The sequence below is a fragment of the Gopherus flavomarginatus genome, chromosome 5, assembly GCF_025201925.1.
Source record: "Gopherus flavomarginatus isolate rGopFla2 chromosome 5, rGopFla2.mat.asm, whole genome shotgun sequence".
In the NCBI taxonomy this organism is placed as follows: domain Eukaryota; kingdom Metazoa; phylum Chordata; order Testudines; family Testudinidae; genus Gopherus; species Gopherus flavomarginatus.
This window is the reverse complement of record NC_066621.1, coordinates 54,919,188-54,945,879: the sequence shown is the minus strand read 5'-3', so window position 1 is coordinate 54,945,879 and position 26,692 is coordinate 54,919,188. Positions and strand designations below refer to the sequence as shown.

The 26,692-nt window shown below is 40.5% G+C and overlaps 1 protein-coding gene across 7 annotated transcripts in view; it reads right to left on the bottom strand.

Moving 5' to 3' along the window:
- The window catches only part of ABCC8 (ATP binding cassette subfamily C member 8), a 141,912-nt gene that overhangs the window by 27,007 nt on the left and 88,213 nt on the right, over positions 1 to 26,692 (bottom strand). For all 7 annotated transcript variants that reach the window (XM_050955789.1, XM_050955790.1, XM_050955793.1 and 4 more), the window contains 11 exons: positions 25,967 to 26,065; positions 22,687 to 22,771; positions 20,873 to 20,953; positions 17,977 to 18,114; positions 12,771 to 12,896; positions 11,717 to 11,816; positions 8,613 to 8,860; positions 5,922 to 6,082; positions 4,414 to 4,483; positions 3,580 to 3,737; positions 2,384 to 2,476 (listed from right to left, as the gene is read on the bottom strand). In XM_050955789.1, the coding sequence (XP_050811746.1) occupies positions 2,384 to 2,476; positions 3,580 to 3,737; positions 4,414 to 4,483; positions 5,922 to 6,082; positions 8,613 to 8,860; positions 11,717 to 11,816; positions 12,771 to 12,896; positions 17,977 to 18,114; positions 20,873 to 20,953; positions 22,687 to 22,771; positions 25,967 to 26,065 (1,359 nt within the window). The remainder of the gene's footprint in view (positions 1 to 2,383; positions 2,477 to 3,579; positions 3,738 to 4,413; positions 4,484 to 5,921; positions 6,083 to 8,612; positions 8,861 to 11,716; positions 11,817 to 12,770; positions 12,897 to 17,976; positions 18,115 to 20,872; positions 20,954 to 22,686; positions 22,772 to 25,966; positions 26,066 to 26,692) is intronic.

Below are 26,692 nucleotides of genomic sequence, written 5' to 3'. Positions count from 1 at the left end.
CACTCCATTGATACAGGTAATGCTCACCCAATCAGAACCCCACCCTACCGAGTGTCTCCTCATGCCCAAGCTGCTATAGAACGGGAGATCCAGAACATGCTACAGATGGGTATAATCCGCTCATCTACCAGTGCGTGGGCATCTCCAGTGGTTCTGGTACCCAAACCAGATGGGGAAATACGCTTTTGTGTGGACTACCGTAAGCTAAATGCTGTAACTCGTCCGGACAACTATCCAATGCCACGCACCGATGAGCTATTGGAAAAGTTGGGACGTGCCCAGTTCATCTCTACAATAGACTTAACCAAGGGGTACTGGCAAGTACCACTAGATGAACCTGCCAAGGAGAGGTCAGCATTCGTCACCCATGCGGGGGTGTATGAATTCAATGTCCTTCCTTTCGGCCTTCGAAATGCACCCGCCACCTTCCAGAGGCTGGTAGATGGTCTACTAGCTGGACTGGGAGAATTTGCAGTTGCCTACCTCGATGATGTGGCCATTTTTTCAGACTCCTGGCCCGAACACCTACTACACCTGGAAAAGGTCTTTGAGCGCATCAGGCAGGCAGGACTAACTGTTAAGGCCAAAAAGTGTCAAATAGGCCAAAACAGAGTGACTTACCTGGGGCACCAGGTGGGTCGAGGAACCATAAACCCCCTACAGGCCAAGGTGGATGCTATCCAAAAGTGGCCTGTCCCACGGTCCAAGAAGCAGGTCCAATCCTTCTTAGGCTTGGCCGGATACTACAGGCGATTTGTACCACACTACAGCCAAATCGCTGCCCCATTGACCGACCTGACCAAAAAGACCCAGCCAAATGCCGTTAAGTGGACTGATGAGTGTCAAAAGGCCTTTACCCAACTTAAGGCAACGCTCATGTCTGACCCTGTGCTCAGGGCCCCGGACTTTGACAAGCCATTCCTAGTAACCACAGATGCATCTGAGCGTGGTATAGGAGCGGTGCTCATGCAGGAAGCAACAGATCACAACTTCCATCCTGTCGTGTTTCTCAGCAAGAAACTGTCTGACAGGGAAAGTCACTGGTCAGTCAGTGAAAAGGAATGCTATGCCATTGTGTACGCCCTGGAAAAGCTACGCCCATATGTTTGGGGACGGCGGTTCCAACTACAAACTGACCATGCTGCACTAAAGTGGCTTCATACTGCCAAGGGGAACAACAAGAAACTTCTTCGTTGGAGTTTAGCTCTCCAAGATTTTGATTTTGAAATTCAACACATCACAGGAGCTTCTAACAAAGTAGCTGATGCACTCTCCCGTGAGAGTTTCCCAGAATTCAGTAGTTAAAAAGTGTTCTTAAAATGTAAAAGTCTGTTAGTTATATACTTAGGAGTATATGTAAAGGTGTATGTGTTGTATTAATCTGTTTATTTTCAAGTTCTAGAAGGAAATCGCCGCCAGTGAGCTTCCCCACTGTCTGCAATTTGGGGGGCGTGTCATAAACAGATAGCTAAGGGTTAATGTCTCTTTCACCTGAAGCACCTGACCAGAGGACCAATCAGGAAACCGGATTTTTTCAACTTTGGGTGGAGGGAATTGTGTGTCTGAGTCTTTGTTTTCTGCCTGCCTGCTTTCTCTGAGCTTTGGAGAAGTAGTTCTACTTTCTAATCTTCTGTTTCTAAGTGTAAGGACAAAGAGATCAGATAGTAAGTTATATGGTTTCTTTTCTTTGGTATTTGCATGAATATAAGTGCTGGAGTGCTTTGATTTGTATTCTTTTTGAATAAGGCTGTTTATTCAATATTCTTTTAAGCAATTGACCCTGTGTTGTATCATCTTAATACAGAGAGAGACCATTGGTATGTATTTTTCTTTCCTTTTTATATAAAGCTTTCTTTTAAGACCTGTTGGAGTTTTTCTTTACTTCAGGGAAATTGAGACTGTACTCACCAGGGAATTGGTGGGAGGAAGAAATCAAGGGGAAATCTGTGTGTTGGATTGCTAGCCTGATTTTGCATTCCCTCTGGGGGAATAGGAAAGTACTTTTTGTTTCCAGGATTGGAAACAGAGAGGGGGAGTCACTCTGTGTGGTTTCACAGAGCTTGTGTCTGTGTATCTCTCCAGGAGCACCTGGAGGGGGGAAGGGAAAAAGGATTATTTCCCTTTGTTGTGAGACTCAAGGGATTTGGGTCTTGGGGTCCCCAGGTAAGGTTTTTCAGGGGGACCAGAGTGCCCCAAAACACTCTAATTTTTTGGGTGGTGGCAGCAAGTACCAGGTCCAAGCTGGTAACTAAGCTTGGAGGTTTTCATGCTAACTCCCATATTTTGGACGCTAAGGTCCAAATCTGGGACTAAGGTTATGATAGCATATATCCTATATCTAATATATATCAAAACACAATATAATTCTTTCTCAAAAATATACCTGAACGCTCGTATAGTGGTCAAACCTTCCACAGTCTCTGAAAAATGGCAAAGTAATGGCAGCTGGGTGCTGTCATCCAACTGTTGCAGGTCCCTGGAAATTATTTAAAAAAGAAAATCAGTTTTAACAGTACTGTGATCTTTTTGCAACAGGCACTACAGTGTCTTGGGGAGTAAAATGAAACATCTACAGACAAGAATCTCATGCCCATGATCCTAAAATGGCAGAATTTCAAATGCTGTTAATGGGACTCTTGCACTAAGACAGATACTCGTAGAAAAACAGGAGATCGTTCTTACTAAACTGAAACACGCAGTGCTGGAGCTCTGGGAGGTCTTACTAAACTTCAACCCCACATGCACTGTGTTCCTATATTCCAGTTTCTCATGTGGAATGATTTACTTCTGAAACATCATTCTGGCTTCAATTAACTCAAATGAATATAAGCAATGGATTTTTGCTACACTGCTTAGCAATAACCACCAAATAAATGTATGCACTGATGATCTATGTAAAGTTAAATTCAGTTTAGTCCTGCAGGAAGTGGGAAAGGGCGCAGGTAGCCCCTTCTCAATTTGGGCACATATGCAGGATCTAGGCAGAAGGCTTCCACTTGCACTCCTTGAACACTGTGGAGAGGGGAACTACGTGGCTGTAAAGGGACAAAGACAGAAATAGGGATACTGTTGATGTCTCCCAACTCTCTATAGGCCTGCTGGCATCCAGTAGCAAATGAGGTTGTGAGTGCATGCTGCATCTTTTAGAGGCAACTGTGGTACTGATGCGGAGTAAGCTCCACTCTTCAATTTTCTTCCTTGATCCCTGAACTTTTCATTTCCATCTGCCCTGGTCAAGCTAAATGCCTCTGGCCATTTCAGCTTTGCTGCTATATCTACACACTTCTCCTAAGGCTCAACCGCACTGGAGAGGCTAGCATTTGGCTCTTCTTTTGTGGATTGTGAATTCTGGCATGGTCATTTGTTTAATGATAGAAACAAACTTTTCTCCCACTCAGAAATTCTAATTTAATAGTTATAAACAATGCAGCTGTAAAATGATACATTTTTACTGTGATGGACCTGACTTGCTTTCATGTAGGGGTACTGCCTTGGCAGGGCACAGTTTAAAACTCTCTATTTCCTGGTCCCAGACCATGAATTTCAGAATACTAGAATGAGCCCAGTCAATGCTCTTACCTCGAGGCCACTCGAAAGTATTTCTGGATGAAATAACATATGATAGCGAGAGGAAGCAGGGCAATGAGAAACATTGGCGTGACGTAGGAGATTACAGCAAGAGCAGATACACACAGCAAAGTGGAGCGGCTCAGGCACTCCAAGGTAGCAGGAATGTGCTGGATAAATAAAGAGCATTAAATATCAAAGGAGTAAAATATAAGTCAACATCTTATCTCATTCTCCCTCCTCCCACTCACAAAAACAGGATACTATAACTTTGAAGATTAGCATTTCTGAACTGGCTGATGGATTCTGGGGAAACCTGATGGTATTTCTATGTAGCTCCCCTGCATGCATACATTGCAGAGCACATTCCTCCAAAAGAATACATGTTGCACAGCTAGCAATGGAGATGTGGTTAATAACTAGTCAGCTTCAAGGCCTGTGACTATCCTAGGTACCCTCTTTAGTTGGAGGTGCTCTAAACATCTTTAGTTCATTCCGGTGCAAGTGCTCCAACCCTGAGACAACACTGTGTCCCTTTACATTTCTTTATAGAACAAATAAGATAACCAAGACCCCGCAGCATCTGAAAAACCTCTAACCAAATAGATATTTCAGCATGGATTTTAAAAACAGGAGTCTCTTTTTCTGAACACTGCAAGGCATAATGGAAAAAAATATAAAATGCATTCAAAACGCAACAAAATTCTCAGATCAATTATAGCTAAATGAGATTTAGTCCCTCTTAACACAACATGGCGGCATTCAGACAGTACATTTTCTGTGCTGAAGATGATAGGGGAAAATTGGCATGCATTTCTGGAGAATAGATTTATGTGGTTGCTGTACCTGGTCAATGGTGTTGCAATCAGCTGAAAATCTGTTCAAGATGCTTCCCAGTGGTGTTGTTTCAAAAAATCTAAAATGGACAGTAAATAGGAAAGGTCATAAAGTTAATATGCGAGTAGATATTAGAATACTTTCCCATTTCTTTCCATTTCTCTTTAGCTCTGTACTGAGCTGGAACACAATCTACTGATAAGAGTGGGGAATGAGTAATAGGTCTATAGTTTCTGTTGTGCTGAAGTCAGCCCATACTTATTGCATCCCAAAACCAGACATAATAAAGGAATAACTGTGTCCTAGCACTATGAATCATCACGCCAGATTTCACAAACTTCTCCGCACAATACAAGGTACATAATTAAACAAAATATTTCATATTATAAATATATTATATCTAATATGAAATATTTTGATATTTAATATGTATTACACACACACACAAAGCACTCCTCAGTGAGGAAAAATACAGACAAAATGTAATTGCAAGTCTTGCATGATCACATTAATTTTTCTTGGAATAGCAACATACAGTAGTGAAAAAATTATCAGTGTAAAAGGACTAATGACATTTTAAATGACCTGAAGTTATTGTGGGGATACGACAGCAAGGTGATCATAGGGAGATGTGTATTTTAGGTTACAGTCCACCAAAGTCATTGGGACCTTTTTTAGTACAGGAAGCAAAGGATATCAAATAATTTAGAAAGGATTTTTAAAAGGATGCAGAGCGGATTTTAACTCTATTACTGCCTATTTCATTTTCTATTTAGTGTTAATTTTATATTCTATCCATTAAGTATGCACAAATAAAACAAAGATTAAATGAAGGTTACACTGTTCCATTGTTAGAGTTAACTTCAAAGTGTGGTTCTATTTTGAAAAGTAAGTTTGCAGAAATAGTGTTGAAGGGTTCCATGCTTATTGTCCCTCAGTGACTTCCTTGTCAAATGAAGCTTGCAAATAAAAAGATGTTTTTCTAACTGCCAGCCCTATTCTGGGCTCTGACAGTCAAGCTGGGTTCTTTCCCTCTCATGTATCATCACCAGAAATAAAAGTTATAAAGGCCAAATTAGGATCACAGTGACACCTATGCAATCCCATTATCTTTAATGACACCGTTGGTGATACTTCTTCCATTCTGTTATCTTCAACAGAGTTGCTCAGGTGTAAATATTTATACCTCAGCAAATGTTTCCATTGATGATGAATATCATGGAATAGAATCTGCAACTCATGGACTCCTCCTCTGTTTCTCTTGTGTAAAAGAGTAAAAAGAAGTAAAAACTTATTTTCAGCAGATATGACTCTGGGGAATCAATCTGTTGAATCAGAAAGTAGAATTTTTATATAGTGTAAACATGTGTAGTGTCTATTGACTTTCAATGAGCCAATTTACATTTTTTTAATTCATAGTAACTTCAGAATGGAACTGCACAGGAAAGGCTGCCTTGAAATAAGGAATATCAAGCCTCTACTCTGCACTACTGCTTACATTAGAATCAAAGTAGTACCTCATTGGTGCCAAAATAATTTTATTCAGCAGACAATAGTGTAGTTTTTTGGCAACTTTTAGACCAGTCCACTCCACTGCTATTGACGTGACAAGACATAGTATAATCCCAAGGCAACAGAGAATGCTGAACACCCTTGAATAGCGAGAATGATTAAATTCCTAAATAGTAAAGAAACAGAAGCAAAATATTATTTTTAATATTTTAATAATTTAAAATACAGTTTGCGTTCAGAAAAGGGAAGGTGGGATTGACAGCCTTGAGGAAGAAGTTCTCTTTTTCTCTACACAACAGGGATAGAACAAGCTTCCTCATTTTGTTTTGCCAATGATTCTCTGCCATAATTAAGCATTATTCAGGAAAAAATGCTGTTTGGATTAGATTAAAAATTCAAAAGCCATGGAATCTCCTAAAAAGAATCCAAGGATTTTATGCATTAGTTAATTCCAGTTGGGGAAACAGACTGTAATATGACATGGTAGTAGCCCCTTTTCAGTGGGAGCTTGAGAGAGCCCAGAAAAATGTAAAATAAATTATTAATAACTTCCCATTAAAACTCGGCTTTAATAAAATAGTTTCCAGGGATGAATCAAAGGCTTCACTGAAGTCAATAGCAAAACTCCTCTTTGGCTTCAGTGGCATCAGGATTTCACCCTAGGTTTCCATCCAGCCACTACCTGTGATACCTTGGATTGAAAAATGTTTAAAACCATATTTAGACCATTGTCAAGACTGCTTCTTTACAGACACTAATCCCTTCAGAGAAGACAACTGGAATTTTAATGAAATAATGTCACCTTTGTATCAGATCCATGGGGATAGTTAATTAGTCTGTCTTAAAAAATGTGTTAATTATGATGATGTTGTTCAACAGAAATGATGCCTTGGCAGGATAAAATCCCCTGGGAGGTGACTCTCTGGTTCACCTGAGCAATTAGTAAGGTAATTTAATGCCAAAGGAGGCTGAGATGGAAATATACATGACTGCACTGTATATGTCACACCTTGCAAATCTTAGAGAAGCCTACCATTCTGTGCAAAATTAAGACAAAGTCAATCAAAGAAGAATAACCTGGAACAGACAGTTCATTCTGAAAGATCTTTGTTCCCACTTGTTATGAAACTCAGCCTGAATGCTCTACCAGCAGCCAGAATGCTGCAGCACAGAAAGAAAGAAAAAAAAAAGAAGAGTTGTGAGTTCTATCAAAACTATTTTAGAGATTGTGACAAAGTGCCTCCTCTACCTTGGTGGGTCCTGCGCTTATTTGGCAGATTTGCTCACCTCAGTGATCTTCCCCCCAGTCTGGGTCAACTTCTCCTGTGTCTTATCAAGAGTTAGGAGGTTTGGGGGGAACCCGGGCCCGCCCTCTACTCCGGGTTCCAGCCCAGGGCCCTGTGGATTGCAGCTGTCTATAGTGCCTACTGTAACAGCTGTATGACAGCTACAACTCTCTGGGCTACTTCCCCATGGCCTCCTCCAAACACCTTCTTTAACTTCACCACGGGACCTTCCTCCTGGTGTCTGATAACTCTTGTACTCCTTAGTCCTCCAGCAGCACACCCTCTCCTTCTCAGCTCCTTGTACCTCTTGCTCCCAGCTCCTCACACATACACTTCCTCTCCTCTGGCTCCCCCTCCCTGACTGGAATGAGCTCCTTTTTAAACCCAGGTGCCCTGATTAGCCTGCCTTGATTGGCTGCAGGTGTTCGAATCAGCCTGTCTGCCTTAATTGGTTCTAGCAGGTTCCTGATTACTCTAGTGCAGCCCCTGCTCTGGTCACTCAGGGTATGTCTACATCTACAATTTTGCAGCGCTGGTTGTTACAGCTGTATTAGTACAGCTGTATAGGGCCAGCGCTGCAGAGTGGCCACACTTACAGCAACCAGCGCTGCAAGTGGTGTTAGATGTGGCCACACTGCAGCGCTGTTGGGCGGCTTCAAGGGGGGTTCGGGGAACACGAGAGCAAACCGTGGGGAAGCAGGTCTCCTTCCCCGGTTTGCTCCAGTGTTCCCCGAACCCCACTGCAAGCAGATCTCCTTCCCCGGTTTGCTCTCGCGTTCCCCGAACCCCCGAGCAAGCAGGTCTCCTTCCCCGCGGTTTGCTCTCGCGTTCCCCGAACCCCCCTGCAAACCGCGGGGAAGGAGACCTCCTTGCTCGGGGGTTTGGGGAACGCGAGAGCAAACCGGGGAAGGAGACCTGCTTGCTCGGGGGTTCGGGGAACGCGAGAGCAAACCGGGGAAGGAGACCTGCTTGCTCGGGGGGTTGCAGCGCTGGTGATGCCCTGCAGATGTGTACACCTCCTAAGTTGCAGTGCTGTAACCCCCTCACCAGCGCTGCAACTTTGTGATGTAAACAAGCCCTCAGAGAACAGAAAACTACTCATCCAGTGACCAGTATATTTGCCCTCTACCAGACTCCTGTACCCCACTGGCCTGGGTCTGTCACAAGATGCAAACATAGTCTGTCAAGCAATGCTAAAGGTGGCAAAAGGAAAAGAAGAGCAGAGAAAGAGAGAAACTAAAAAACAAAAACCAAAACACCCCCTCCCCCCAAAATGTGATGCCCGTGAAAACATTCTGTGATGTACATTTTAGTAGGAATATAGCATATTGCATGTCAATGGTCAAGCAGAAGTTAGCACTGGGAGATGTTTCTTTGTCAAAGAAAAGAACTGACTTAGAAGTACAGTACCTGGCATACAGAACAATTCTTTTGTTCTAGGTCACTCTTTGCAGAAATGACATCAGATGTCCACTTTGCAAGCCAGTAGTCAATAGCCACCATAACAGTGTGTTTTAAGAGCTGTGAAAGGACGAGTAAAGGCAAGAGCAGAATTCCTGCTGAGCTGAGGTACTTCCCACAGGCTCGCCAAGGCATCTTTGCTCTCTGATGTAGCACAGAAGATAGGTTGTCATCATCATCGCTTTCTGTTATTTCTTCTGTAATCAGCGGGGGAAAAAAAGACTGTTGGATTGTAACATTGCCCTGGAAACCTTTTATATTCATTTTTTTCCATATCAAATGGCAGGTGCCAAATTGCAAAATAAAAGGACAATTCAAACTATTTACATGCCATGAATTTTTCATAAATGCATGTCTGTTAGTTACACATTTTTATCTATTACTTATGTAAACCCCAATTCAGCAAAGTTCCTAGGCTGGTGCTTAGGAGCTTTGCAGAATCCTAATCACAATGCTGTATATGAACAAGCTCTCTGATGGGTTAAATATGGCAAACTATGCCAACAAACTGTATTTTAAAGGAACAAGTAAAATGCAGTGCAGAACACTCACAAATTGCAGGGTGATTATTATAGCAAATATTCCTCAGAGAACCAGCAGGAGATCAGAGTTGGTTTTTGAAGGAGTAGAGTGGGCACTTGGCAAATATTCCAAGCATAAGGGACTGCATGAGATGGAGTGAAGTGGGAGATAGGAGAAGTAGTATAAGACAGCAGTCAAGATTGAAACTGAAGTGGAACGTAAGGAATGGGAGTTTGTGTAGAGGCAATAAGATCAGAGATGAAGGCTGGAATGGGGGTTGCACACAGTTTGAAACCAAGGAGAGGAGATTTAACTTAACATGAGAGGGGAGAGATAGTGAGTAAAGGAGCACTTGCATCTTCACACATGGACATCATGCTTAGTTTACTGAATGGAATACAGTTTTAGGGTGAAATTACCTCCTCAGTTTCCAACACACCTTTGGAGTCAGTCATAAGTGCATGATCATAAGTGAAGGAAAAGTTAGCCCTCAATAAACAATGTCTTTACATCAATGTATTTGTGACATTTATAGTTTACTGGTTCAAGATTTTCTTGATAATAATGAAATAAAACAATGTTTTTCTTTTCTAGGTAAAAGCATAGGTCAGTGATCCCTGGCTATAGATAGGTCTGTAAATTCAGTTGGCACTAGCTATTCACCTTTAATTCATCCATCCTCTCACATTCAGATAGCATTTAAATTATTTTAAAGGTACTCAGAATTTTTTTCCAGATACCATGATTTATACATGCTTGGAATAATTTAATCTTTGTAAATTAATTTATTTGTAATCCAGAAGAAAATATAACCTTTGCATGACTATCACTCTGAAAGAAATAGCATAGGTATATGAATGCTACATTATTATGGCTTCTGAGGCTCACCTAAGATTAGCTTTCATGAAACATAAGTTTCTTAAATAGCTGCTAATAAATTAATATGTGCACAGTAGGATTTGTGGGCATTGTAGAAAATTCCCCCCTAAATGATCTGGTAGGTTTGTCAAATAAACATTCAAATACTTTAATACACATGGATAGCGCTAAATACATTGTGGATACACTATTACCTATGGTTACTTAGGCAGGTGGTGGAATCTCCTTCCTTAGAGGTTTTTAAGGTCAGGCTTGACAAAGCTCTGGCTGGGATGATTTAGCTGGGGATTGGTCCTGCTTTGAGCAGGGGGCTGGACTAGATGATCTCATGAGGCCCCTTCCAACCCTGATATTCTGTGATTCTATTTCCTTCTTGAAAAAGGAACAGAAAAATCTCCAGCAAGCTGCCTACTTGAAATTCAAACGCTTCTATGCTTTTTTTAAGATGAAAAGGCAGATTCCCATGTGCCTCAGAGCTCATTTTGGTGCATCTGAGCAGAAGAGAGGTGTCTTAAAGCCACTTTTGTGCGCCCCTGGTCCTAGGGCCAGCTAGGGGTCATAAGGTGAGCAGCCTCATGTTTGCATGCCCCATCCTGAACTGCACTGTGTGCTCCTCAGCCATAGACAATAGTATGGGCCACAGTCCCTGCTCTGAGCCGCTAACAAATCCGGCAATTGATAGTGTGTGGATGCAGTGCTATATCCATGCACAGTTCCACTGAAGTCATTAGGGCTCTATGCAGGAGCAGTACTCAGCCCATGTGCTAATTGCAGTTTCAGGGCACAATATCGTAAATTACACAATCTATAGTGCCATAAGGGTGCATGGCCTAGTGCAGAGAGAATGGGTACACCTTCTCTGCCCCTGAAGCTTCTACAATCCAGAACCATAAATTACAAGTTGCGGAACAACCTTTGTTTCTTCCTATATTAACTTCCAAATCAAATACGGGATTATTTTTGTGTGTGCATTTTCTTGACTGGAAAAAAGGAACAAAATGTTTTCAAAATGTAGTGATATTTTTTGAACTGCGAAACAAATCAGTTCAAATAATACTGGCCTAGATTTTCTGCTAATGCAATTGGACAAAACTCCACTAAAGTCAGTGGACCTGAGCTCTCTTACACCATGGAAAAATTGGGCCCACTAACTCTTGTGTATTGTTATTGGAAAGTTTACTAAAGCCCTAATTCAGGAAAGCACGTAAGCACTTTCTTAAATCTATCCCTACTCAGGAAAGCATTTAGAAGCCCATGGTTACGCTTAAGCGTATGCTTAAGTCTGATTGAGTTTGATACGAGTGAAGCAGATGCTTAAAATGAAGTATGTGCTTTAGAGCTTTCCTCAATAGGGATGCTTCTCCAAATCAGAGATCCTGTGGAAACAATTTTGACAACTCCTCACAAGGCCATGGTTAACCAGCACCTTCAGATTGCTCTCTTTAACTATCTATTAAAGCTCAGTTTTAGTATGTAACTCTTAGGAGCCACAATCCACACAAAGAACCAGGCCACAGTTCCTCCTGGAAAAGACTGATTTTGTTACTAACTTGAAATTTGTGAATTGATTCCATCTAAAACAGTTTGAACTGTAAAACAACGATGCAGTCAGCACTGGGTCTCAGGGTGCCCTTTTAGAAAAATTACTTTACCTTCATCCTCTTCGTCATCTTTTAGCAGAGTTTCTCGGGAATACCTGGTCCTCCGGGGGTTCTTCCTCTCCAAAACAGTTTTTCTTTCTATTATAGTTTCCTAAAAGCAGGACAAGTCATGTGGCTTTGCTTGATAAAGTTTTTTAAAATTACAGATGTCACAAAATGTATTTTCAAATCAGTGTGTCAGTAAAAAGGAAGGGAGAGGATTACAATTGGCTGTCATGAATGTTTGATGTGCCATCTATTTTTAAATCCAAAAGGCATAACTTATTCCCAGTGTAAAGCAGGGGGCTGTGCAGCCTTAACACCCCACTCCCCCATCAGAAGAGAGTGGGACATGGGCACGGGTCTCTCCCAGATTCAGGTCATGGCGGGAGTCCTGAAACCTGACTGGGTACTCCTGGAGTAGACCACAGAGGGGGCACACAGGTCACATTCCCCTGAAACACTGACAGTCAGGACATGAATTCCTTCCATCTTTGGAGGCTGATTCTGCAGTCCTCACTCAGGCAAAGCTCCCATGGATGAAAGCACCTGCCTGAGTAAGAACTATAGTTTCAGATGCTGGATCTTCCTATCTCATAATATTTTAATTAACAAGATCTAGTCTAGTCATTTGTGGTTGTTATATAAGAATTTTAAAAAAATTAAAAACAGTACAATGGCTAAATTTAACAAACATTTCCATTTGCAGCATAACTATTCCTGTACATGTCACTAACTCAATTTTCTCCGTACTTAATGGTCCAATTCCATGCTCCTCATGCAAGAAAATTCCCCACAGGGCTTCACTAAAAAGAGTGGATGTAGGTCCTACCTAGTACAGATAAAATATGATACATGCAGATTTAAGGTTTTTGTCTTAATAAATGGAGCAAAGTTCATTCAAGTGAAGTTCAAACACACACACACACACACACACACACACACACACACACACACACACACACACACACACACACAGTAAGTGTTACTAATGTTTTCAATTTAAAATGCTTCACCACATAAGGAATACATTTTTTAGGATACTGAGAAAAAATACATAATAAACCTTCTCCAGTTCTTGGTCCTGTCGATTCATTAGTGTTTTCCAGTGTTCAAAGAGCTCAGACTCCGATTTCTGAATGTCCTTGAGTGTTCCTTCTCTTTGAATGGTACCATCTTTCATTGCAATGATCTAAGAGGTTAGGAATACAAACTGTCAAGGAGATATTTGGTTATATTTCTGAAGCTCCCATTCAGTGATCTGGGCACTGTACAAAAAATAAAAACAATACTATTCCACAGATCAATATAGACAACATGGATACATAGCACAAGGAGGATATCCTAAATTTGTTAGTCTCTAAGCTGCCACAAGGACTCCTCGTTGTTTCTACTTGACATTATGATTCAAGACACTTCTCATTTTAGCAAACCTCAGCCTCTCTGTCATTCCCACCTCAGAGTGGCCTGTGAAGTGCTGCCAAGGATTTAGCTACCCCTTAGTCAGTTGTTCCCTTTTCCCTTCTTTAAGAGAAACAAGCAACTCGCCCTTCCTCAAGGAGGCATCATTTTTTTATTCCAGAATGGACCCAATACTTCACAATAGCTGTTACCGTCAGAAGGGATGGGGATCTTATTCACAGTTACAATCCCCAGAATCTTCAGAGCTTCAGCAAGCATCATGGCTGAAATCCAAGCAGGGATAACACTGGTTCAATCTCTGATGTGCTGCCTGAGCTGAGTGTGGTGAACCAGAAAGGGGGGTGGAGTGGGGTTCATTTTTTGATCCTCTCAATCCTGGGACTGGCTAGGGCTTCTTCCGCCTACCAGAATAAATTAGAGCAGCCTCAGCTGTTTCAAACTGTACTGTCCAGGAATGGTTCCTTGTAGGTTGCTCCATTGACCCAGGATCACTAAAGTATATAATGCTCAGGCCTCTCTCATTCCTGATAAGCCCCCTACTGCACAGGGGATGGGCAGAAGGAGCTGTTTTAGAGGCAGCTCTTCTGGTTTTATGTCTGCTGAGGATTCCTTTATGGTAGAGTGGCACAAAGGGATTTATTGCAGGGCACGATGGAGCCGCTTATGTTCATCGCTCCAAACATGAATTCCACTTTAATGGAGTAAGTAAACTCAGGATATTAGCCCACACATAGTCTGCTGGCATTCTGGGCTCCTCATCCACAGACAACATTTGTTATTTCCAAATGACACAGGACAATCCCTCTCCTCTTCAGCAGCCTCTGAATGCCAGGTTCCATATGCATTCCTTTGCCTTTACATCATGGCATCATTTGCTTTGAACATGCACAGAATATATGCCATAACTACATCTATTTTTGCTTCATTTGTAGGATGGCATGTATTATGTTTCAAGCATCATCAGTTGTAGTCAGCATCAGATACTCTTAGATGTGATGTGGCTCAATGATACGGCATATTACATGAAAATGATTCAGTATGCAGCACAACCTCCCCACAAGCCATATTTAGTTGAATTTATCTTATTGAATAAAACAGATTTTTTTAAAAAAGACCTCTTTTTAGTTCTCACAGGTTGAAATATTTAAAAAAAATGTAAAATGAGAGTAAGCAGCAATTGAGGCTACTCAGCAGAAGAGCTTCCCACAGTGAGTTTAAGGCAACAGATTCTCAGAATGTCTCTATTTTATCACAAATGCATATTTCCCTTAAAAAAATCCTTTGCTTACTATGCTAATTTTTATAATTAAAGAGGGTGGCATGAGGTAGTGGATTGAGAACAAGTTTGGGCACAGAAATTACATAACATGGCATTTGACTAACATTTGAATTCTAAAAATGCTCACGTGCCCCTTTGAGTATTGGAACCCCACTGTACCAGGTGCTATGCAAACATATGTGAAGAGACGGTCCCCAGCACAAGGAGTTTAGTTGGTCCTAGAGCGTATAAAGACGAGTGAGCGAGCCAGGAACTCCTGTACTTTAATTCCCTGCTACTGACTTGCTACATGACACTGGGTAAGACAATTAACCCTACTTTTAAAGTGGGATAATGACACTTCTTCTGTAGTGTGTTAGAAGAATAGGGAATGGGTCAAATGCTGCTATTACTTATGCAGTGAAGTCAGTGCCATTGTAGTAGCATAAAATAGAATTAGCCACGCTGGGTCTGATTCTCCACTGACTTACACCTGTCATACGTATCACCGCTTGCGCAAAGGGCGTGCAAAATACATTCTGGCCTGGTAATATTTTATACCCATTTTGCACAGATGTGCATACAAAGTGCTAGGTCGTGGAAATTCAAGTCTGTTCATTGAATTTTATCATTTTTTATTTATATCACTTTAGTTTGAGATACTGTGGGGCCTGGACAGATTTTTGCCTCTGCATTGAAATAAGCTACTGTTTCTGAGAATTAATCCATTTCTTAAAAAAAAAAATGTTTATCCTTCAACGCTTATTCCCTTTAAAAAACACACCTCAGCATCCTATGCCTCATATTAATGACACAGATTGCTTTTAATTCTTTGTTCCTAGCTTACCTAGCTTATAACTCTCTCTAAACACAGTTTATTAACAAGATAACAATTTACAAGTTAGAGCTGTCACCACTGAAAAATGAAAACACAGACTTCTAGTTATACGCCGTGTCCAGCACCTTGGCTCTTCATGCAGGAAATTACATGTACATATTCTGGTTCCACAGCCTGTTTGCCACCATGGGCCTTTGGGAAATGCAGTGGGGTTCTGGTTATTAAAGCTTTCCAAACAGTAAATGTTAGATGGAAGAAACACACCTTTTTGGAGGAAATTATTATAGTCACATTGGTCTAAACCTGAAGAATGTGGGGCCCTCTTAACTCCTATTGATTTCAAGTCAATGGGCCTCCTTCTGATCTCACTTGCACCAGTTTGAAAATAACGTAACTCCAGCAGAGTTCCTTCTGATTAACACTGAGGAAAGCTGAAGGAAATGAAGCTCAGTGACTTGAACTGACAATTTCAGCTGAAGTCAACGGGAGCTGAGGGTATTCAGCACCTCTCAGGCATAGAGCTAGTCAAAAATTTTCAGTCAAAACATTTTTTTAAACCCAATTTTCCACTGAAAAACAAACACTTTTTCAAAATGTCTCTGTTTTCTATGGAAAAGTTTAATTTTTCATTGAAAAATGAATGTCTGAAAACTGAAAAATTTTGAAGCACCTAGACTTCACCTTCCATGATGCATCACTGCCATGATGCATCGCTTCCCCTCACCACAGGCTGGACTCTGGTGCATCACAGGAGATGTAGTCTGACAGGGAGCCCAGTCTATAGAAAATAGGAGCACGAGGCACCCAAACTACAACTCCCATGAGGCACCACAGCAACATTTGTGAATTGGAATATTATAGTCTTTGACCAAAATATTTCAGATTTGGATTTTTCACTGAAAACTTTATTTCCATGGAAAAAAATTGACTTTTTGTTTTGTCTGTGCCAAAAACTTCCACAGGAAAAAAAGCCTTATTTTTTGATGACATCTACTCAGGAAACACCTTTTAAAACTGGGACTCCAATTCTCTCAAAGGTTTTGCAGGAAAGTTTAGGTGTGTCATTTGACATATATATTTCACATTAAAAGTCTGAGAAATTTCTTAATGAATAACAATAGGAACAACTAGTACAAGTCTTGTTGCCCTGCCTTAGACAAACTCCCACTGGCTTTAATGAGCGTTTTGCCTGAGAAAGGACTGCGTGATCTAGCCTAATACTAGATAATGACAACTAATTATAACTTGTATTTTAAAAGCCCCTTTGCACCTTGCATGCATTTGGGCCTATACAGTATTACAGTAACAACAATATTAAAAAGAATTTATTATTATTAATAACCACTCAGAACATTTTAAATAAGGACAACATACATGTTTTTGTCAAATGAAAAGGAGGGAAGAGGTTATTAATATAAGGCCAACAGTTGAACTTGTTTAAAAAAATCATCTTTGGAAAAAATGCATATAGGTGTTGTTTAAAAATGGGAAGGGATGGACTAAGACAGATGTCTAGAGGGAGGGAATTCCATATCCTAGGGACCACCACAGCAAAGGCAGAATTGCTTATTTATCGTAGCATGATGATGGTAAATGACTGAAGGATGAGGTCAGAGCAGACATTATAAAGAGATTTAAAATCCAAAAGGACCTGCTTAGAAATCTACCTGCAACGTTATGAAAAGCCAGTATGAAGAATGCAAGGGTGGGGGTGGTATGACAATACTTGCTCAGGCCAGGGAATAACTGCTGCTGCATTACATATCTATTGCAAGTGACTGAAGCCCTGCTAGGAGAAGCAATTACAATAATCAATCCTTGTGGACAGGAAGGCATGTGTTGCCAGTACAAGATAACAACACAATGAAGATGTGTGCAACCTAATCAAAAACAAAACAACAAACAAAACTTTGGTATTTGTACATGAAAATGCTACTTCTATTTAGTCTATCAGCAACAAGATATAAAATAGACAACTACCTAAATAACGGAATTATTCTGAAAGGGAAAGTGCCCATCTCAATATGTTATTTACTACAAATGAAGGCCAAGAAGTTTCAATTTTTTCCCCTTGTGTCTTCCTTTGACTCAATCTCCTTATAATGGTTTTCTTCTGTGGTAATAAAATAACTGCATAGTGATGTCAAAGATATAAACAGATGTATCATTCCAATATCTTCAGTTGTTTAAAGGACAGCATGTAGACCAGATTCTCAAAAGGGACTTGTGATTTTGGGTATCGGTTTTTGGGTGCTCAACCTGAGATGCCTTAAAAGGGACTCAATTTCCAGAATTGCCTACCCTCTAAAAATCTGGCCCCTTTAAGGTGTTTCAAGTTGAGAATTGAAAAATTAAAGGGCATCCAAAATCACTAGTAAATTTTGAAAATGTTAATAATACACATTCTCCCTATGCAGTCCTGTCGATACAGAAATGCAAAAAGATTATTTTCAGTACAGGTGCGTCTCATCTTATGCGGGGGTTCCGTTCCGTGGTTAGCGCGTAAAGCAAAAACCGCATATAGTCAAAATTACATTGAGTTGAATGGTGGGCAGAATCGCCTGCACTAGAGGTCCAGTATTAAAATTGTTATTTTTCTCTTTTTTTTTTGGTTTTTGCCAACTGCGCAAAGCTGAAATTGCACATGTTAAATGCGCGTAAGTTGCGACAGACCTGTAATGTTTATTTTATAGCAACAGAAGTCACTTACAAGTCACTTTTCAATTTCATCATTAAAAATGACAGCTTTCTTACCCAGTCAGCATGTGGCAGGTACTGTAGTTTGTGGGTGACCAGGATAATGGTTCTCTTGTCTTCCCTTAGCATTTTCAGGATCCCTTCCTGCATAAGATGGTCACTTAAGTGGATATCCAGTGCAGAAAATGGATCGTCCTAGCCATGAAAAAAGAGATTAAGTACATGCCATATTCCTGCAGCCAAGCCTTTACAGGATTTAATGGAAGTGATATATCTTAACACTAGTGCTATCTTCAGTTAAGTCAGTTAGATCAACACGGACAACCAGAGGCAGGAGAAGATGAACAGTAAATCAATATTTTGCAGTGGCAGGGGATTCTCAGATAGATGGCAACAAAGCATGAATCAACTTTTTGCAATGACTAAGCTGAAAGATGGTAATTTTAGCTGGACTTGTGCTGTGGTTTACTGAGCCTTAGGGTAATTGCCAGTTTATTTACCTGCACTCTTCAGATATTGATATACTGGTGTAACTAAGGGCTTGTCTACATGGCACTGCAGTACTCACAGGCCCCTATTTAGGCCTAACATAGTGAAGTCAACAGTAGCCTAAAACTATGGTGTGCCTGACTTGAAGTCCTCCAGAGAAACAGAGTATAAGCATATCTTGATTTCCTTGGTGACATACTTGCTCCCTTGTGAGTTATCTATTCCCACCTCTGAGAGAAATTTTCCTGTTGAAAAACCACTGAGAGAGAAAGATTGATCAGTTCTACGATCTTCACCAGCTGATTGCTTTTAAGGGCTAAAATTAGATTAATTCTGTCCTATTGACACACTGATTTGTATTTAACTAATTGAGGAAAGATCTAACATTTATTGAGGATTTATTCATTTGATCCCATTTATATTCAGAATTATGAACATCGCATGTAAAAGGTGGTACTAATATTACTGGTAGGATTTACAGTGTCTTCCCACTGGATATTGTTTATTAAGGTAATTATAAGGTGATGCTTTTTATGTGGAATGAGGAATTTTGCTCTCTGAGCATTGAGTTAAGTCTGCTCTATCCCACTGAAATCAATAGGAGTTTTGCAATCAAATTCAATGGAGGCAGAGTCAGGTCAAAGCTAGATGCTTTTGAAAATCTGACACCTTTATTTCCCCCCCCTCAATTTTGGAATAATGTCATATTGTAATTACATTTAATACATTTATTGTTGTATTGGTACATTTACAAAAATCAATAAAAATAATTTAAAATATCTAGAAGCAATGATGATGTAGAGATGATGATTTTTGAGGGTGTAATAAATCAGAATATAATAAAATGAAGGGTAGAAATAAAGGACATTCAAGGTGTCAGGTATGGTCAGACATATGTTACAGTAACCTCACACCCTGACAAAGAGCATATTCTCAAATCTTTGAATGGAATTTTAGTCACACAGTTCCAAGTAAAGTCCATGGGAACCATATATCTAAAACACTGTAGGGTTAAAAAAATGTATCTGAAGTTGACAGGTGAAAGGCTGAATTTCCTTGCTCTATGGATTTGGATCAAAATTGATCATATTCCTTAACTATGGTTTTTGTGCATGCCTGCTACATATGCAGTGTTGTACTCTTCATGACAGACAAAGGCAACTTATGGCCCAATATTGGCCCTGCTCCACTGTGGCACTTGGCTGGACAATGCAGCTCTACTTGTGCTATATTCACTGCCCAGGAAGAGCTACTCATGTTGTGAAAGGGTTTTCACTCATTGGGGCAGTCACATAATTGCCATAGACCTTCTCATAAAGACAGGCCTATGAATCTGCCTCCTAGGCTCTTAGGGATGTTGTCTGATATGTAGTGCCTTCCTGACTCCACATGACATGGCTGGTACAGAGGACTTGAAAGGGGTCATACACTTGAAAGCTGAGCTCAAAAGGGAAACTATCAGCTAGGAGAATCAATAAACCCATTAGTGAGCGTGTGTATGGGGTTGGGGGGATTACTTGATTCTTCCTCATACTAATCCAAGGACCTAATCCCACTCCCCATAGTAGCTCCACTGCGGTTGGGGCAAAATACACAGAGAACAATTCAGGATGGGCAGAGAGTTTGTTTCCACAAAGAAAAGAGATGCCTTAGGCACAGACAATATTAATTTTATGGATGAGAATTTAGGAATTTTTACAAATACTGCAGTCAATATTTGAAATGTACTAGCTCAAATAAAATCTTAAAGTACTAAAAATAAATGCAGTGGTCAAAGCAGTATTTCAAATAGAAACTGAGGAGGGCATGTCTATACTGCAGCAGGGAGTGGTGTGGACGTTGTGACGTGGGCGATGGCATGGGTCAGCCACCCAAGCTCAAACCCAGGGGTCAGAGGGACTTGGACTCAGGCTGCTATCCCATGCTGCCATCCATGTCACAACATCCACACTGCTATTTTTAGTGCACTAACTTGAGCCTGTCTACCCAGGCTGAGAGGCACGTTCCCAGCCACAGGGTAAAGTGAAGGATCAAATCCATGATTTCTATTTACATTATTTATCTTAAGATCTATCTGTGGTATTTATGGGGGGGGTGTCTGTTCCCTGGGTATCTTAGCTATAACAAACGTAAAATAAAGTAGTGCATATTTCAATTGCAACTACCCGTTTGGTTCAGTGGAGCAGAATTTCATTTTCTGCCCATTAAACATTTTGAATGAGTATACACCTCTACCTCGATATAACCCGACCCGATATAACAGGAATCGGGATATAACGCGGTAAAGCAGTGCTCCGGGGGGGGGGGGGGGCTGTGCACGCCGGTGGATCAAAGCAAGTTCGATATAAGGCGGTTTAACCTATAACGTGGTAAGATTTTTTGGCTCCCAAGGACAGTGTTATATTGAGGTAGAGGTGTATTTGGTGCTGCAACTTACAGCTCAGACGTAATGGCATCTACTCACCAGGAACACAACATTTGTCTGCTGGTAAAGTGCTCTTGCCACACTGATGCGCTGGCGCTGCCCTCCAGAAAGATTAATACCCTGGAATTAAACAGATAAAAATAAATTGATCACAAAATCTCTAATCCAGCTCTAAAATCAGAATACTCAAATTTTGCTTTGTTAGAAGTTTTTGTGGAGAAGACACCATGGAGTGAAAGAATCCAGGTATATCCTTTTGAAAAAGTAGCCCTACTGTTCATTTGGGAAAGCAGCAGACTAATTGCCTTGATATCTGGAATGCTCTACCATGAATTTTGGGCCATATATACACAACTGTAAAATTGTTAAAGACTTCATTGCTATTGAGCAAATGCAACTGCAATGCAGATTACACTGATTTGCAGAGATGTTCCAGATTTCCTCTTACAAGGTAAGAGGAAACTTTTAGATGACCTCAGTTGTATGCTACCAGCAGCTGGAATTGACTTGTTAATGTTCTTTGTCCAAACTCAAAATGTACTTCCACATCAGCAGAGAACTTTTAGTGCATTAGACCCAGATTTTTAAAATATAGATGGATAAAGTTAAGTTTTATGTCCATATTCAGTTCCACAGGAAAAGCTGGGTGCTTGACATGTTTGAAAAAAAAGCCCATTTGTTCAGGTGTTTAAATAAGGTCTTAACAGTTTAACTTTAGTCCTTAGACTCATTTTTTAGTGAGAAGGTCATGATGCATTGGTGGTGCTACTGAAGAGATCTGGGTTTGCAGATGACCTTTGGACACCCTGTCCTTGCGTTGGGCGTATAAACTAAATGACATTTTCAGCTTCTGGTGGGGTGCAAAGGAAGGGTAGAGTTTTCCCATAACACATTTATTTTTCTTGTAAAGGTAGCAGCAATTTTTAAAATTACATTTTAATTGGCACTTCCCCAATCATTTATTCAGAAACATTGGTTTGAGAACATTCTAGAGGCATGTGAAGGTTTGTATAATGCTGTGATGCTATATTATTTATCTACGGTATCATAATTATACTAGGTAACTGAATTACAAGAGGCAATTTTTAATCACAATATCAGACTATGTTGAGATGAAACATAATCTGGTGGCTATGAGAGATCTAGGTTCTATTCCCAGCCCTGACCCAGATTTACTGTGTGTGGTTGTAGCCGTGTCGGGCCCAGGATGTTAGAGAGACAATGCAAGTGAGGTAATATCTTTGATTGGACCAACTTCTGTTGGCGAGAGGGAAGTTTTCGAGCTACACACAGCTCTTCTCAGATAAAGTTTACCTGAAGAAGAGCTCTGTGTAAGTTGGAAAACTTGTCTCACTCACTAAAACAAGTTGGTCCAATCAAAGATATTACCCCACCCACCTTGTCTCAGAGATTTACTATGTAGCTTAGAGCAAATTCCTTATCTCTGTGCCTTGGTTTCTTCAGCTGCAATGTATTAGCATTTTCCTACTTCACCAGGGTATAGCAAGGCTTAATTCATTGTTTGTTAATTACCTGATACCTTCAGATGGAAGGTGCTCTAAAACTGTAAAGTTTTATTTTTACTGTATGCCTGTAGACACCAAACTGCAAAGAGTGATGCTTGGGCACTGATATTTCAGATAGCGACTGTGGGACTAATAAAACATTCTGATAGCAGAACATTTAAACCAACACATTTCACACAAACAGCAATGTTCCCATATTTACCAAGCGACGAGCTTTCAGACTAATGATCCAAAAGTATATTTAACTCAAAGATTTATTTGGCAACTAGAGTACTCAAACGATTTAAAGAAAAAACACAAAAACAAATCCTGTAGATGGTTACTGACCCTCTCTCCAATCTGGGTTTGGTCTCCATGAGGAAGAATGTCAATATCAGGTTGAAGGGAGCAAGCGTCAATTACTGCTTTGTACCTGTGGAAACAAAAAAGATAATGCAAAATCTACACAGATATTGCCAGAGAAACACTCTTTCTACCTGCATAGGAGCAAAGATTAACCAGCTGTAAAAAGTCACATGGTGGAAAAGACTTGTTTGTTAGGCACTAACTGTTCTAATGGAATCCCTTTCAATCATAGTCAAGTAAATGACATTTTGGCTAGCAAAGCACCTGAGACTAGGGTCGTCCAGAGGATTCAGGGGGCTTGGGGCAAAGCAGGGGAGCTATGGCGCTTGTACTCACCCAGCGGTGGTCCGGGTCTTCGGCGGCATTTCGGAGGTGGGGGGCCCTTCAGTCGCTCCACGTCTTCAGCAGCACCGGAGGGCCCCCTGCCGCCGAAATGCCGCCAATGACCCGGACCACCACCAGGCCAGGGCTTGTGGGGCCCCTGTGGGGCACTAGGCCTGGGGCAAATTGCCCCACTTTCCCCCCCTTCCCCCGGGTGGCCCTGCCTTAGACCAGCTCCCCAAACCAATTAAAAATATTTACAGGCTAAAAATAGGGAGAGCAGGCACTGGTTCTTTTATGATGCACTGTTATTCTTTAAGGTTTACTTGTTTGCAGCATCAGGACCTTAGTTTCCTGTTTGTGTAGGCCTTTCACAGAAACAAGGGAGAAACAGTAAAAACATATACAATGTGATTGTATAGCCACCAAAATTGGGAGAGGGACTCAGGAGTGGAGATGGATAGGAAATGGTTTTCCTGTTCCACATTGGAACAAAATGGAGATCTTTAAAAATTTTCCACCAAAAACCCCAAAATAAATAATAATAAACAAATGAACAACAGAGAGTGAGAGACCCCAAAATAGTCAATAGCCAGTACTTAAGGCACTCAGCTGGGATACAGGAGACCCATGTTCAAGTCCCTGTTCTGCTGGTTCACAGATTCTGTTCTGGAGTTCCTCCCTCTTTCTCATTATGACCAGAAATTTCACTATGACCCAAAAAACGCTCTTCACAACTAGTCCTTTCCTGCAAAAAGTTTCAATTTTGAAAAACCGACATTTCTGACAAAAAACTGTTTCACTAGAAAATTCCCAGCCAGCTCTACTCAGGACCAGGTGAGACATCTGATACTATTTTAAACTCACCTTAAGAGACGTTTTAGGTTTCAAGTTAACAGGAACTTGTAAAGATCTTATTCAATCAAGTGGGGTTATTCTATCAATATTTCTAATTAAGCTTGTTCAACTGTTTTATTGGATGGAACCCTAGCAGCCAAGAGAGAGCAGGGCACTGGTGGCAAAAATGAAGGGAGACATGACAACATTCCTAGATTCAGAAGCCACCGGGGCTAGATTTGTCACTGACTTTCATTCCATGCAATTACACTGGAGTCAATTATTGCACAGGGTCTAAATCTGAGTAGAATTTGGCCTATTTAATCTCCTAAGCAATGCAAAACAGTCATTTGGAAAGAAAAATGTTGCAACAGAGCACTTAGCAAGACCCCTTTAAATAAAAAAAAATCTACTCAAACTATTTTTATTTTTCAAATAGCATTTTTTTTGCTACTCCCTCCTTCCTTTCCAAAGTCAATAATAGTAGAGATTCAATGCCAAATGCTATTTCAGAATGTAAAAAAATGGAGTTCAAAGATTAGCTGATCCACCCAGGTTAAGCACAAACATACCACTTATCATCAATAACATCTCAAATTTTTAAATTTTAAAAAAGTTTTAAGATCAACTTACAAGAGAGTTTACTCAAAAGTGCCACTGTGGTCTGTCAAATACTGTGCATCACACACAGCTGTCCTTTGGAAGGAACAAAAGCTCCTAAAATGAATTTTTTGGTGGATCTCCATGCACTACGAAGTCAGATGAACTTTTATCATACATACACTTTCACAAGAAATTGATCAAAATACATTAAATATCAAAATATATCTGGCTGAAGGTGCAGTTTGTAAATTTATGCTTAGAAACATATGGTCAGTTGTTCACCTAACAGATGGTCCCAGACCTGGAGCTGAAGTGTTTGTTTAATGTTCTGTGTTTTTTGAAAGGAGAATGGGTTTCTAGTAATTACTTTTGCTGGCACACCAGCTTCCTCCCTCAAAACAGCATTATTTAAAGTGCAGTTACATTTGTAATAAAAAACAGGGTTCCAACATACAACCTAAAAGTTTGTAACACTGATATTATTCCCAACAGTACTGAGCAGAAGTTGCAAATGCCACAAATATGGGCAGACAGTACACAATAGAGAGGCTGGCTCTGAAAATGTAAGACATGGGTAAATACAATGTCATATCTAGGAAATTATAAGGAGTTTTCACAGTTTTCTTGTGAAGACGTGGTTCAATATTGAATAATAAATGTCAGTAATGGCATGTGTATCTCTGGGGTAGCCCAGTTAGCTGAAACAATGTTATCACTGGACATTTATTGTGGTAATCTGACGTAAACACTGGATTCTTTTGCAATGAAATGAGTAACTTTAGTTCCAGCGTCTCAGTCTTACAGGAGCATAACTCTGTTGTCTTAGAAAAATGAACCAAATTCTCCTGTCCTCTACACAAATGAAACTCCCACGGAAGCCAAAGGGCTCAATTAAGCTCTTGGAGCCAAATCCCTGTCAGAGGGAGCAGGAGAGGAGGGGCACCATCTGAGCAGCTGTGACTGAAGGCATTGGGACTGATTTGGAGTTCGCTTATGCCAATATAAATCAGGAGTATCTCCGCTGAAGTCAGTGGAATTAAACCAGGACAAATTGGATCAGAATTAGGCCCATTGTGTCTGTCTTATACAGGAGCAGATAAAATACACCCAATTCTTCTTCCATTACACTAGTGTAAAATCAGAGTGATTGAGAACAGAATTTGGTCCAGAGCCACTGAGCCCGCTGAGTGGATGACTATCCTCTCTCTCAGGAACATATGTCCGTTGTGAGGACATGGACCACTATCTAAACAGTGAGAAGTTCCCTCTTGCATTCAACAAGCAATATTATGTCTGCTGTCAACACAGGACTGCTGGCGAGAAGGAGATCTCTGAGTCACCTGACCATGCCGTGCATCATACCAAGACACCATTAGTGGCAAACCAGGTAACCAAGGAGGAGAATATGACCTGTTAGCCATAAACAGCTAATGCAGTTGTCTCTGTGAAAGGCAATTAATCTTTCCCTTCCTTTTATTGGCAGGGTGCTGAAACATGTTACCTTTGTTTGTTGAAGGGGCTTTCAAAAATGATATTCTCTTCCACAGTAGCATTGAGCAGCCATGGTTTCTGTGAGGCATATGCCACTGATCCTCTTTTCCTGGAAAAACAGGAATTCCCATCTCATCAGTACAATTAAAAAACAAAACAAAAAACAAACATATAACGCAGAAACTGGTAATGAGTCTTCACTAATGCAACCTTTCTATTTCCCTTCATTAAGGCAAATGAATTTTCCACATATCACATCTCTCAACAAAGAAATGTTATTTAATTAGAACCCCTCTTGCACATTGTCATTGTTTTCCTAACAAAGGTTTTGAATGGAAAAATACATTTGTTCCCTAATTTATTTTCTTCTTTGACGTGAGTTTAAGAGAAAGCTAACACACAGCATATTCTGCTTGAGTAATGAGGGTATTGTGAGGCAAGCCAGTAAATGCAAGGAAGTCCAGTTACAGCATTGTTCTGAGACCCTAATAGAAAGTGTATAGCAGCTGACCAGACAGGTTTCACAGAGGAATATATAATACATTACAAAAGGGATATTTTGAAAAGGAGTTCAAAAAACAAACAATAACAAAATAAACACAGTGTTTTCCCAAAATAATAATAGTTCTTTGGATTTCTCAGTAAAATATTGCCCCATAACACAGAAAAAGTAATAGGAGAGGGCTAGTAGTGAGGAAGACTCTGACATTCTCCTTGTGGAGTTGTCTCCATTTTG